The sequence below is a fragment of the Salmo salar genome, chromosome 14, assembly GCF_965601325.2.
Source record: "Salmo salar chromosome 14, fSalSal1, whole genome shotgun sequence".
Classification (NCBI taxonomy): domain Eukaryota; kingdom Metazoa; phylum Chordata; class Actinopteri; order Salmoniformes; family Salmonidae; genus Salmo; species Salmo salar.
The window spans coordinates 6,936,986-6,950,612 of record NC_138304.1 but is presented as its reverse complement, the minus strand read 5'-3'; the positions used below and the strand labels follow the sequence as shown (position 1 = coordinate 6,950,612).

Genomic DNA, 13,627 nt, shown 5'->3' with positions numbered 1-13,627 from the left:
GAAGTGGCTTCTTTGCTGCCCTTCTTGACACCAGGCCATCCTCCAAAAGTCTTTGCCTCACTGTGCGTGCAGATGCACTCACACCTGCCTGCTGCCATTCCTGAGCAAGCTCTATACTGGTGGTGCCCCGATCCCGCAGCTGAATCAACTTTAGGAGACGGTCCTGGCGCTTGTTGGACTTTCTTGGGCACCCTGAAGCCTTCTTCACAACAATTGAACCACTCTCCTTGAAGTTCTTGATGATCCGATAAATGGTTGATTTAGGTGCAATCTTACTGGCAACAATATCCTTGCCTGTGAAGCCCTTTTTGTGCAAATCAATGATGACGGCACGTGTGTCCTTGCAGGTAACCATGTTTGACAGAGGAAGAACAATGATTCCAAGCACCACCCTCCTTTTGAAGCTTCCAGTCTGTTATTTGAACTCAATCAGCATGACAGAGTGATCTCCAGCCTAGTCCTCGTCAGCATTCACACCTGTTTTAACGAGAGAATCACTGGCATAATATCAGCTGGTCCTTTTGTGGCAGAGCTGAAATGCAGTGGAAATGTTTTTTTTGTGGATTCAGTTAATTTGCATGGCAAAGAGGGACTTTGCAATTAATTGCAATTCATCTGATCACTCTTCATAACATTTTGGAGTATATGCAATTTGCCATCATACAAACTGAGGCAACAGACTTTGTGAAAATTAATATTTGTGTCATTCTCAAAACGTTTGGCCACGACTGTACACAGCCAATCTGTAAATAGCACACCCAACTACCTCATCCCCATATTGTTATTTATCTTCTTGCTCTTTTGCAACCCAGTACAGTATTTCTACTTGCTCATCATCATCTTCACATCTATCACTCCAGTGTTAATGCTAAAATGTAATTATTTCACCTCTATGGCCTATTTATTGCCTTACTTCCCTAATCTTCTACATTTGTACACACTGTACATAGAATTGTCTATTGATATTGACTGTATGTTTGTTTATGTGTAACTCGGTGTTGATTTTTTTTGTCGCACTGCTTTGCTTTATCTTGGCCAGGTCACAGTTGTAAATGAGAACTTGTTCTCAACTGGCCTACCTGGTTAAATAAAGGTGAAATAATTTGAATTTTTTTAAAGACTGAGTCTGTCTTAAGATGGACACTAGAATACAAGACAAATTCCTATGACTAAACATAACTAAATGTGACCTTTGGTCCTCTGTCCTCTGCAGGTCATTGAGACCATCAGCGCAATGGACAGAGACGAACCTCAGAGTGGACACCGCTTCTTCTTCTCCCTGACTGCAGAGGCTGCTGGGAACCTCAACTTCACCCTGAGAGACAACAAAGGTAAAGGCAGACACATAGTCATATTTGGCCAACGAAATGTGCATATTTGGCAGCAAGACAACCTAGTCGAATAAGAGAGCCCTTCATACTGAATGCCTAGTTACCAGGCAGGAGCAGCTCCACAACACCATAGTGGTTTCCTAGCCCTGGTATGGATATTTTCCATTATCCAAACATTATATCAGAGCTAACTGTCATCATGATTAGTTGGAATCCACCAAGTATTACTATCTGAACACAATTTGATCATTGCATTGCTGCTATGCCTTACTCTTCACAGACAACACCGCTTCTGTGCTGACCATGCGAGGGGGTTTCCAGCGTCACGACCAGACTATGTACCGCCTCCCCGTCCTCATCATGGATGGCGGGAGCCCTGCCCTCAGCAGCACCAACACCCTGTCCATCCGGGTGTGCGACTGTGACCCAGATGGAGCTCCCCAGTCATGTGGGAGTGAAGCCTCCATGCTCTCAGCAGGCCTCAGCACTGGGTCCCTTATCGCCATCCTGGCTTGCATCCTCACACTTCTAGGTATGAGGCAGCCATTATACCAAAAAACATCAGTGCCCCATCAGGCCTGCAAGCTGCATTTGTGTGGCACCCAGACTGACATTTCATATCTTATAACAGTACAAGAGAGTCGAAGGAGTTATTTTATCAAAGTCGCAAGATGCCAGGCGTTCACATTAACGACATTAACAACTTCACTGTAGAACATCAGGCATTTATGGAATGCCCATCTGGGGAAATAAAAGATCTGTTTTGATATTGTAATACAGGAGTCGATGAACATTGTTCATGTACCTTTTCACGTTACACTAGTTGTACCCAGTTAATCCCAAGATGTCCTTCAAACATTGGTATGTCGTACGAACACAATATCATGTAGTGTGTTGAATAAAACCATGGGCTTTGGGAGAGGAGGACTTGTTGCCATGGTTTTGACAACACTGTGGTGCGACGTAACTTCTCTAACACCAGAACTATATGAGATGATGCACATGATGCAATTGTGATCTTGCTGTATTGTAAGCGTTCTAAACTTGAAGTTGTTAGCTCCGTATAAAGAACCTTAAAAAAGACACATGTTGCCAGGTACATGTATGATTGGACTCTCCGGCCCCTGTGGGACAGTAGCACTATAATCAGGAAATAGTCCACTTAAGGTGGTCAGATTGGCTTGTTCCCCCCCCCCCCCCCCCCCCCGAACCTCCATTGTGAATGTTGATCTTGATTGCTGTATTTGTCTGAGTTATTTGTTGATTGTTTGATGAGAGACCGTAAGCTTGATTTGTACCCATTTCTTCTCTCTGATTAGCTAATCAGTCAGTAGATTTTTGGGGCCAGAGATTGGAGTTGGGGAACACTGTCGTAGAGGATATTTCTCTCTCTGTGCCTTCCACTATGACTGACCCATGGGGTAACGTTTTTGCATTTTTTATGTATTTTTATGTATAGGTGCTCAGAGGTAGTAAATCCAGATTCATGGTTTGATTGTTTCTTGCTTAGATAATTGTTAGTTTGTCACTCAAAAAAGGACATGAAAGTGGCCTGTATGACGCAAGAAAGATACTTGACTGAACTATGTACACATCAGGCTGCCTGATGAAGAGGTTGTTTAGTTTAAACACGTTGTGCCAAGAGTAACTGTGTAATGAATTCAAATGATCTGCCCCAACTAGTCTATATAGGCCTACTTTTATTGTCCTTGAGTGTCCTGAAAGGCATCTGACAAATAAAATGTATTATTAATATTATTATTAGGGGTCCAAGCTCCGAATGGACTGGAACCCTATTTTAATTGTTATGATTAATATTATTAGGGGTTCAAGCAGGGATTTTGTGAAAAAAGGAAAATTCCCATGAGACGGTAAGGCGTAGGAGGGTGCAACCTTGCATGATGGTAAAGGGCCAAAGGCCACACCCTCGAATACATTGCCATGCCAATTGGACACATGGTGTTGCTATAACAAGCAATTAAATATGCAAACTTTGAAAGGTCACGCCCATCACCCCTTGTAACCTACAATCAGAGGGAGAATCGCAATTGCATACTCCTCGCGTCCAATTTCCTCTCTCCTGGCCTCCTTCTCAAAACCCATTGGATGAGAAAGCCGAGGTCTCTCCCCTCTGACCTTCTCCTCCAATGGGCTTTGAGAAGGAGGTGAGGAGAGAGGATGCGAGGAGTATGGAATTAAGATTCTCGCAGAAGGAACATCGCAGAATGTCCTCAGGATCTCCCCTGTTTTCTGAGTTACTGCTGTTCAATTTTCATCTCAATGAATGCATGTGCATATACTTATGTTTGTCGTCTATTCACCATTTCACCAAATCAAAATCTGGGTATATTTACAGTGCATTCTGAAAGTATTCAGATCCCTTGACTTGTTTTTACGTTACAGCCTTGTTCTAAAATGGATTAAATCATTTTTCCCCTCATCAATCTACACACAATACCCCATAATGACAAAGCCAAAACATAAATATTCAGACCCTTTACTTAGTACTTTGTTGAAGCACCTTTGGCAGTGATTATAGCATCGAGTCTTATTGGGTATGACACTACAAGCTTGGCACACCTGTATTTGGGGAGTTTACTCCCATTCTTCTCTGCAGATCCTCTCAAGCTCTGTTAGGTTGGATGGGAAGCTGCACAGCTATTTTCAGGTCTCTCCAGAGATGTTTGATCTGTTCATCTTTCCCTCAATCCTGACTTGTCTCCTTGTCCCTGCCGCTAAAAAACATGGTTTCGTCAGACCTGAGAATATTGTTTCTCAACATCTGAGAGTCCTTTTAGGTGCCTTTTTGCAAACTCCAAGCAGGCTGTCATGTGCCTTTTACTGAGGAGTGGCTTCCGTCTGGCCAATCTACCATAAAATACTGATTGTTGGAGTGCTGCAGAGATGGTTGTCCTTCTGGAAAGTTCTCCCATGTCCACAGAGGAACTCTGGAGCTCTGTCAGAGTGACCATCAGGTTCTTGGTCACCTCCCTTACCAAGGCCTTTCTCCCCCGATTGCGCCGTTTGGCCGGGCGGCTAGTTCTAGGAAGAGACTTGGTGGTTCCAAACTTCTTCCATTTTAGAATGATGGAGGCCACTATATTCTTGGGGACATTTAATGCTGCAGACATTTTTTGGTACCATTTGCCAGATCTGTGCCTCGACACGATCCTGTCTCGGAGGTCTACGGACAATTCCTTCGACCTCATGGGTCTGAGATGCACTGTCAACTGTGGGACCTTTATATAGACAGGTGTATGCCTATCTAAATCATGTCAAATCAATTGAATATACCATGAGTGGACTCCAATCAATCTCAAGAATGATCAATGAAACAGGATGCACCTGAGTTCAATTTCGAGTCTCATAGCAAAGTGTCTGAATACTTATGTAAATAAGGTATTTTGGTTCTTTATTTTTTATAAAAAAATGTTGCTTCATCATCATGGAGTATTGTGTGTAGATTGATGAGAATTCTTTTTTCATCCATTTTAGAATTAGGCTGTGAGGTAACAACGTTTTGAAAAGTCAAGGGGTCTGAATACTTTACGAATGCTCTGTAGGTCCCTCTCCTCCATGATGGATTTTCCACTATTTGGATTTTTGTGAAAGACACTTAAAATGCAACTTCTCCGGCACCGAATTACTGATCTGCACGAAACTTGATATATGGCATCTATAGACCAAGTTCTCACAACGCAACATTTTTAGACTCTCAAACCACATGGCCGCTACACACCAATAAACTTTCAAGTGGGCGTGACCTGGCACATAAATGCATATAATTCAGACACAGATATTTGTATTGTAACAAAACTTTATACACATGTTTGTAACACTGTCAAGAATCATTTGCAAGCACATTTAAATCGACCACACAATGGCGCTGTAATGGGCACATATTTTTATCTCTTTCATCTGCTTGACTCAGTGTGATGAAATTTGGCATACACACTCAAGGGTGTGAGTCTAGTTAACTTCTTTGGCCACATGGTGTTGTTAGACATGGAAAAACATTCATGTAAGCTTATTGGAGTATAATGGCAATATTGTTCCAGCTAGAGTTTTGGGAAAACATTTTTTAGAAGACATGCATCTATCGATGCTATATACCGACTTTGGTGTTGATCGGTCCAGCGGTTCTAGAAAATGTTTAAAATAGTCAACGTCATAAAAAAATGGTCCAACATACATTAAAAGCATATTGCATAATCTGTTCGATTTTGAGTTCTGATATTTGGCAAGTGTGGTAATGGCTACAGAAGTCGCTCATATTAAGATGATGTGTCCAATTTGTCCTGATGGTGGCACTATGGGGCCAAAGCTTGAACCCCGGCATGGATGCTTGCAGCTATATTTATTATTTTTATTAGAAAGCTATAGCTCTTAGGTGATAAGACCTATAGACACCAAACTGGGTGGGATGGTGTAAGTTGGTGGCCAAATTCATCTGGTTACACATGGTGCAACTAATGGTGGTGATATGAACGGTGGTGGTGGTAAATGGCCAAATGGTGGTGATTTAAACAACATTTGTCTTTGATCTCCTCATTTTACCTAGCGTCTCGGAATTTGGTACGTAGGTTCCTCTCTAGGGAACAAATGTTCCTCTAGGACCAATGACCTCACCTCACTTGAAAATGGTGTAAATCATGCATCTCTTCAGACACCGCTACACCGATTTCCCCCGAAACGTGGTGTACTGCATCTATAGACCAAGATCTTTATATGTAACATGAATTAAGTTGATATCTTAAACAACATGGACGCTCTTGAAGGGTTGGAGCCCCCTTCTGGCTATGCATCTCAATGCTCTCCAATATGTCCTGAAGTGTGAATTTGTCCACTACGCACATATATTTAAAAGTATAAGATTGGCGTAAGAGAGAGACCAGAAAACTCGAGACCCAGACCAACACTTGACCTCTTTAGACCCAGTCCAAGAACCAGTGCATCAAGACCATGACTAGCCTCTCTAGGGTAGGGGGCAGTATTTGCACGGCCGGATAAAAAGCGTACCCGATTTAATCTGGTTATTACTACTGCCCAGAAACTAGAATATGCATATAATTGTTTGATTTGGATAGACAACACCCTAAAGTTTCTAAAACTGTTTGAATGGTGTCTGTGAGTATAACAGAACTCATATGGCAGGCAAAAACCTGAGAAGATTCCTTACAGGAAGTGCCCTCTCTGACCATTTATTGGCCTTCTACACTCTCTTTATTGAAAACTGAGAATCTCTGCTGTAACGTGACACTTCCTACGGCTCCCATAGGCTCTCAGAAGGCGGCAAAACGTTGAATGGTGACTTTGCAGGCCATGGCTGAAAAACAGTAGCGCATTTGGATAGTGGTCGATCAGAGAACAATGAGACTGGGGGTGCGTGCACGAGCCGACACCATGTTTTTATTTTTTCGTCTTTGAACGAAAACAGGGTTTCCCGGTCGGAATATTATCGCTTTTTTACGAGAAAAATCGCATAAAAATTGATTTTAAACAGCGGTTGACATGCTTCGAGGTACGGTAATGGAATATTTCTATTTTTTTTGTCACGAAACGCGTCGAGCGCGTCACCCTTCGTCACCCTTCGGATAGTGTCTTGAACGCACGAACAAAACAGAGGATATTTGAACATAACTATGGATTATTTTGAACCAAACCAACATTTGTTATTGAAGTAGAAGTCCTGGGAGTGCATTCTGACGAAGAACAGCAAAGGTAATCCAATTTTTCTTATAGTAAATCTGAGTTTGGTGAGGGCCAAACTTGGTGGGTGTCAAAATAGCTAGCCATGATGGCGAGCTATCTACTCAGAATATTGCAAAATGTGCTTTTGCCGAAAAGCTATTTTCAAATCGGACATGGCGATTGCATAAAGGAGTTCTGTATCTATAATTCTTAAAATAATTATGTTTTTTGTGAACGTTTATCGTGAGTAATTTAGTAAATTCATCGGAAGTTTGCGGTGGGTATGCTAGTTCTGAACGTCACATGCTAATGTAAAAGGCTGGTTTTTGATATAAATATGAACTTGATTGAACAAAACATGCATGTATTGTATAACATAATGTCCTAGGAGTGTCATCTGATGAAGATCATCAAAGGTTAGTGCTGCATTTAGCTGTGGTTTGGGTTTATGTGACATTATATGCTAGCTTGAAAAATGGGTGTCTGATTATTTCTGGCTGGGTACTCTGCTGACATAATCTAATGTTTTGCTTTCGTTGTAAAGCCTTTTTGAAATCGGACGGTGTGGTTAGATTAACGAGAGTCTTGTCTTTAAAATGGTGTAAAATAGTCATATGTTTGAGAAATTGAAGTAATAGCATTTCTAAGGTATTTGAATATCGCGCCACGGGATTCCACTGGCTGTTGAGTAGGTGGGACGATTTCGTCCCACATACCCTAGAGAGGCTAGACCAATACCAGTTTAAATGGGGAAAAACAAGATCCAGAGCTAGACCCAGACCAACCAAAGACTAAGGTACTGTACAGTAAATTTGAGTATAGTTCAGTACTGTACAGTACAGTGCAGTAAAATAAGGCACAGTACAGTAACAGAGTACAGTACAATAGAGTTCAGTACAGTAGAGTATAGTTCGGTACAGTACAGTATAGTTCAATACATTAGAGTAGAGCACTGTAGAGTACAGCATAGTACAGTACAATATAGTACATCTCAATACACTATTTTCTGAAGGGTACACTTGTCCACTACCCACATGGGGGTCCTCTGTAGCTCAGTTGGTAGAGCATGACGCTTGAACCCCGGGAACATCGCTGCTTGCTGCTATGTTTAGGTGTTCATCAGAGAAGCCGGTGAAACCCTATTGTTTTTCTTGCCGTTCTTCCTCCAAGGAAAATAACATGCAATTGGCATGATGGTAAAGGCTCATGGGCCACACCCTCTCATGCAATGCCATGCCAATTGGCCACATGTTGGCGCTATAACAAGTGATTGAAAATGCACATTTTGAAAGTTTGAGAGTCCTGAAATTGTATATATAGGTACCTCTAACCACAAGGAACAAATTTGCCTCAAGGATCCATAAAGTCCGCCATGATGGATTTTCCCCCACTTAGAATTTTGTCAAAAACACTTAAAACGCTACTCCTCTGGCACCGAACTACCAATCTGCACGAAACTGAATATCTGGCCTCTATGGACCATGTCTTTCAATGCACCATTTTCCAGGCTAGTATGTCAAACAACATGGCCACTATTGACCAATAAACATTCACATGTGCATGGTCTGCACTTAAAAGCAAATAAATCAGTCATGGATATTTGTATAGTAACAAAACTTGGTACACGTTGCAAACACTGTCAAGACTCAACATATGCAAGAACATTCATATCAACCGTATTGTGACGCTATAAGGGCACATTTTATATCTCTTGATCTGTTTGACCCAAACTGATGAAATGCTCACGGATATGAGTCCAGCTAACCTGTAAAGTATGGTAGAGTTTGGCCACATTGTGGGGCTGTTGGACATGAAAAACCATTCATGCAAGCTCATCGGCTCATATTATTGCTGCCATATTATTGCTGCCATATTGTTTCAGCTAAAGTCTTGGAAAATATGTATACCAGATTTGGTTCTAGAGAAGAAGACGTTTAAAGTAGTCAATATCATTGAAAATGGTCCAAAATACAGCAAAAGCATATGGCACCATCAGTTTGATTTTGAGTTCTGATTTAGCAAGTGTGGTAAACAGTACAGAAGTAGCTCGTCCCAGGGCAATGTGTCCAATCTGTCCTGATTGTGGCACAGTGGGCACACAGCTGAACCTCGGCAACGCTGCTTGCAGCTTTAATTATTATTATTATTAACAGTTCAGTAAAGTATATTTTTGTATTTTTGGGGATGAGCCCTGCATAGTTAAGGGGGTATTTTCTCCACTGAGATTCTCCCACGTGTTTGTCAGTCACACACTGTTGGGAGGTGCCGTGGTCCAACCAAGCTCCTCGTGTATCTTGTAGATATAGTGAGTAAGTGTAGTTTGTTGATGACGTAAGCAGGTAACATGGTGAGAAATATTTCATTCTTCACATGGTTTTCATGCTCATGCTTTCAAACTTGTCAAAACATCAGACAATGTCTATGTTCGGGCATGGTTTTCCCCATACTATTTTGTTATTTTCAGCCCTCCCTTCTTTACTTTTGAATGTATTTATCTTTTCATTACCTTCCTAAACCTCTCTTTTGATGTCTCTTTGTCTATCACGGGGCACTTACACCTAAGGTGTATCTCACAAGTTACCAATCAATCAACAGATTTCTTTGTGATTTTTGAGATAGAGAGAGAGGCGAGAAACAGGTAGTTTTCCAGTTACCTTAGTCTCCTGTGAAAATCAACCTTTAATTGTTCTCGACAGATGATTGAGTGAAAGGTCTCTTTCAAAGCTGCAGTCGTGTTATTGCTAAGTCCAATTATCTCTTTGCCTAATACAATCTTTGTTAGACAAAATAACTCACATTTCCTGTTGATAGAGCTAGATATTACGGCTTCATACGGTCGGCGGATCTAGGATCGGCTTTGCCTTATAGATCATAATGAATACGGGTGATCCAAGATCAGCACTCCTAATATGAGATGTTTTATCAATATGGGCCCTGAGTTTCTCTCTCTGAAGGTCATTATGAATGTCGAAAGGTATATAAGGCATGGATATATTACATTTTTTACGTGGTCCAGTGCTGTTTTGCGCAAGGGAAGAAAGTGTTACCCATTATGTGTTACACAGCAGCAGGCTGACATTTCTCCTGTGCTCTCCTGTTGTTGTGGAGGATACATTGTATGGCAGCAGATGCCTTGCATCCTTGTATTTCTTAAGACCTCTCCCATGTCTTATTCAGACACCCAAAGCTTCTCTCTGCATATCTGTGGCACTTGTACTGCGTCCCAAATGGCACCCTATTCCCAATGTGGCGCCCATAGACATCTGTACAAGAGTAGTGCACTATGTAGGGTATAGGGTGCCATTTTGGACGAAGACCAGGATTAGTCCATTGCTGCACAGCCTCAAACGAGACGATATTTTGGGCCAACTAAGCCGTTTCCCTTCGGGGTCCTTCCGTCATGGTCGAGGGTGAGGGGCAGATGGATAAGTGGAGAGCCAGAAGAGAGAATGTAGAAACAGAAAAAGAAAACATTTTAAATAGGGAATTATTAACAATTAATGCACTTTTGACGCTTGAGTCACACTGGGAGAGAAGAGCAAGGACCCAAGCTAAGCACCAAAGGCTCTGAGGCAGTGTGTCGTTTCATAGTTTTGTTGTTGTTCATTCAAAACAATGGTATTTGTCCTGATTTGTGCCCCTTTTAATTGCACCAAACTTAGATTTGTTCACTAGGGCAGAACGTCACAACGTTTTGCAACGGAAAACAAAAACAAGGTTTCTTATTGGACAAGTTCAGGTAGTAACTCCCGATTCCAAATATGTTCTTACTACTTGACACAGCCCTGTTTTCTGGTCACAGTAATTTTTGACTGACATATGTCTGCACTGCTTTGAATTTATGCCCACCACACACAAAGTATTGTTATTTAACCTGGATAAGACTAAACAAAAATTAAGCACACTCATGTGGCTCAATAATTGTAATAAGGCAAGCTTGGAGGTTCTATACTTTTTTGTAATCTTGAGGCAATCTCACGAATTTTGGCAGAGCTCCTGAAACGATGACAGCAGCTGTTCCAGAGGTCTCTTGGGGCTCTGTGCAGTCACTATACTGTACCGTTGTTCGTTCTGCGTCATAATGCTGGAACAATAAATAGATAAACCATAAATAGAGAAGTCACGTAAGGTCATCTGACTCATAACAGGAGAGGCCCACAATTTGCAAAACGTATGATATGTTACAAATTTTAATTTGTTCTGGCTAACTTTAGCTAGGTGGCTAACGTTAGCTAGGCTAGGGGTTAAGGTTAGCTAAAAGGCTAAGGTAAGGGTTTGTGGTTGTGGAAGGGTTAGTTAACATGCAAAGTAGTTGCAAGTAGATAAAAAGTAGTAAGTAGTTGAAAAGTTGCTAAAATGCTAAAGTGGTCCTTGATGAGATTTGAACACGTAACCTTTGGGTTGCTGGACGTTCCCGAAATATACCTTCCCATCCACCCTGACCAACCACTCTCCTTTTGTTTTTGCCTTAAGTGTCCTTCTGTCTTATGTAACTGTTCCAAACGTAACATATTATACTCATTTGAGTGTCCCTGATTTATGTTTACTATGTTACATCTTGTCTATGAGACCAGGCTGCATTACACCTCAGTGATAATTCACATCTAACATTTTTAGGCAGCCAACATATTGATGAACATAAAGTAATCTATTATTGACAGTGTCTGTGTCTCAATCTGTCCCCTTCATTCTGGCTGACATAGTCTGTAATTGTGGTGATCGGCGAATGTTGACTGGCACCCATTCAGCTGAAGTACATCGGAGGTCGCTTGACTCACTATGTCAAACACTGTATTTTTCCTTACAAGAGCCAAGTCTGCTGCATTTGACAGAGGTGATATCACTCTCTTCCCTTGTCATCTGGTACCATTCCTATTCCTCATGGCCATGGTTTGAGGGTGGAGTGGAGAAAATTGACAGTATAATGGTGGTTAATTCTTTACAGCCTAAAAACAGCCTAAAAAGACACAGATTAAATGTAGGGTATTTACTATAATAATTGAATGATAGCATTTATGATTGAATGATAATACCATAGCGATTGATCAATAGAAAGCCTAATGCCGCCAGCAAATACCATGTAAATGATAATGTATTGGATAGTGGATAATTATTTCATTGTTTCAAGATTGTATGGATAGCAAAAATGTATCAGTACTGCTCAGAAGGCTTGTACTCTTCAAGATGGATTATGATGACGCAGTACATTAACATCTGAATGTGCATCAATTAATTTCAGTACAGCATGGTCAGGCAGCCAGACAATAACCCCAAGCACACATCAAAATCTACAAAGAAATGGTTAATTGGCCTCAAAATCAACATTTTGCAATGGCCATCTCAGTCTCCAGACTTGAAACCCATTGGAAACCTGTGGTTTGATTTGAAAAGGGCAGTCCATAAGCACAGACAAAGGATATCAAGGATCTGGAAGGATTCTGTATGGAGGACTGGTCTAAGATCCCTCTCAATCTGTTCCAAATTTTCTAATATCCCTCCCAATCTGTTCCAAATGGTCTAAGATCCCTCCCAATGGTCTAAGATCCCTCCCAATCTGTTCCAAATGGTCTAAGATCCCTCCCAATGGTCTAAGATCCCTCCCAATCTGTTACAAATGGTCTAAGATCCCTCCCAATGGTCTAAGATCCCTCCCAATCTGTTCCAAATGGTCTAAGATCCCTCCCAATGGTCTAAGACCCCTCCCAATCTGTTCCAAATGGTCTAAGATCCATCCCAATGGTCTAAGACCCCTCCCAATCTGTTCCAAATGGTCTAAGATCCCTCCCAACTCATAACACACTTTAAAAAAGGCTCAGTGTTGTTATCCTCGCAAGGTGAGGTATTGAAAGGTGTTGAAACAGGGGTGTCAATAATTCTGATCCCATCCCTTTTGAGATTTTTTTATTACTTGTTTAACAAAATCTCTTTCTCTGAGAAATTGTATTAGTATAAAATAATACAATTTTCAAATTCTTTTGAGCGTATAATATAGCTCAGAATTGAAATTATTTATTTTATACAGTCATTTTACCTCATTCTTATCAAGGGTATCAATAATTTCACACCCCACTGTAGACAGACTAGAGGAGAGGGAGCCCAGCCACTGAATCTATCATTAAAAAATATGTCGATGAGAACGGGCCCAGCACTAAATATTCTGCTTGTAGTCTCATTGATTTTGCATGATGGATTATTTTCTTAGTTCAAATATGGAAAATTGGGCATAATGTTCAATTGATCTACCGCACATCTCGCCCATTCATCTTTGGCCAAAACTGCCATGTTGCTAAATCAAGGCCTTAAGTGAGGCCTGTCGTGTGCAATTTGTGACACTACAGTTAAATGAGTGCACAGGGTTCTTGTGGAATGTTTATATTCATACAACAATAGGTATGTTAAGGCTTCGTTCTGGAGGTAGGTAAGGAGTCAAGCGCAGGAGAGCAGAGATGTCAATGTAGCGTTTCTTTTAATAGGCAAGTTCAAAAAAACGGTACAGGCACAATCACCAAAAAAACGCCCAAGACAAAGGGAACTCACAGTTACTCACGGAAGGAGAATAAACCAACGCTCCTTACTATAATAAACACACGTGAATAAACTGAGGA

At 41.2% G+C, this 13,627-nt stretch overlaps 1 protein-coding gene across 1 annotated transcript in view; it reads left to right on the top strand.

The window, feature by feature from the left end:
* Nucleotides 1–13,627, top strand: part of LOC106568679 (cadherin-7) — a 168,766-nt gene that overhangs the window by 137,324 nt on the left and 17,815 nt on the right. Inside the window, exons 9-10 of the mRNA XM_014139204.3 lie at nucleotides 1,214–1,331; nucleotides 1,612–1,863. Of these exons, the coding sequence (XP_013994679.3) occupies nucleotides 1,214–1,331; nucleotides 1,612–1,863 (370 nt within the window). The remainder of the gene's footprint in view (nucleotides 1–1,213; nucleotides 1,332–1,611; nucleotides 1,864–13,627) is intronic.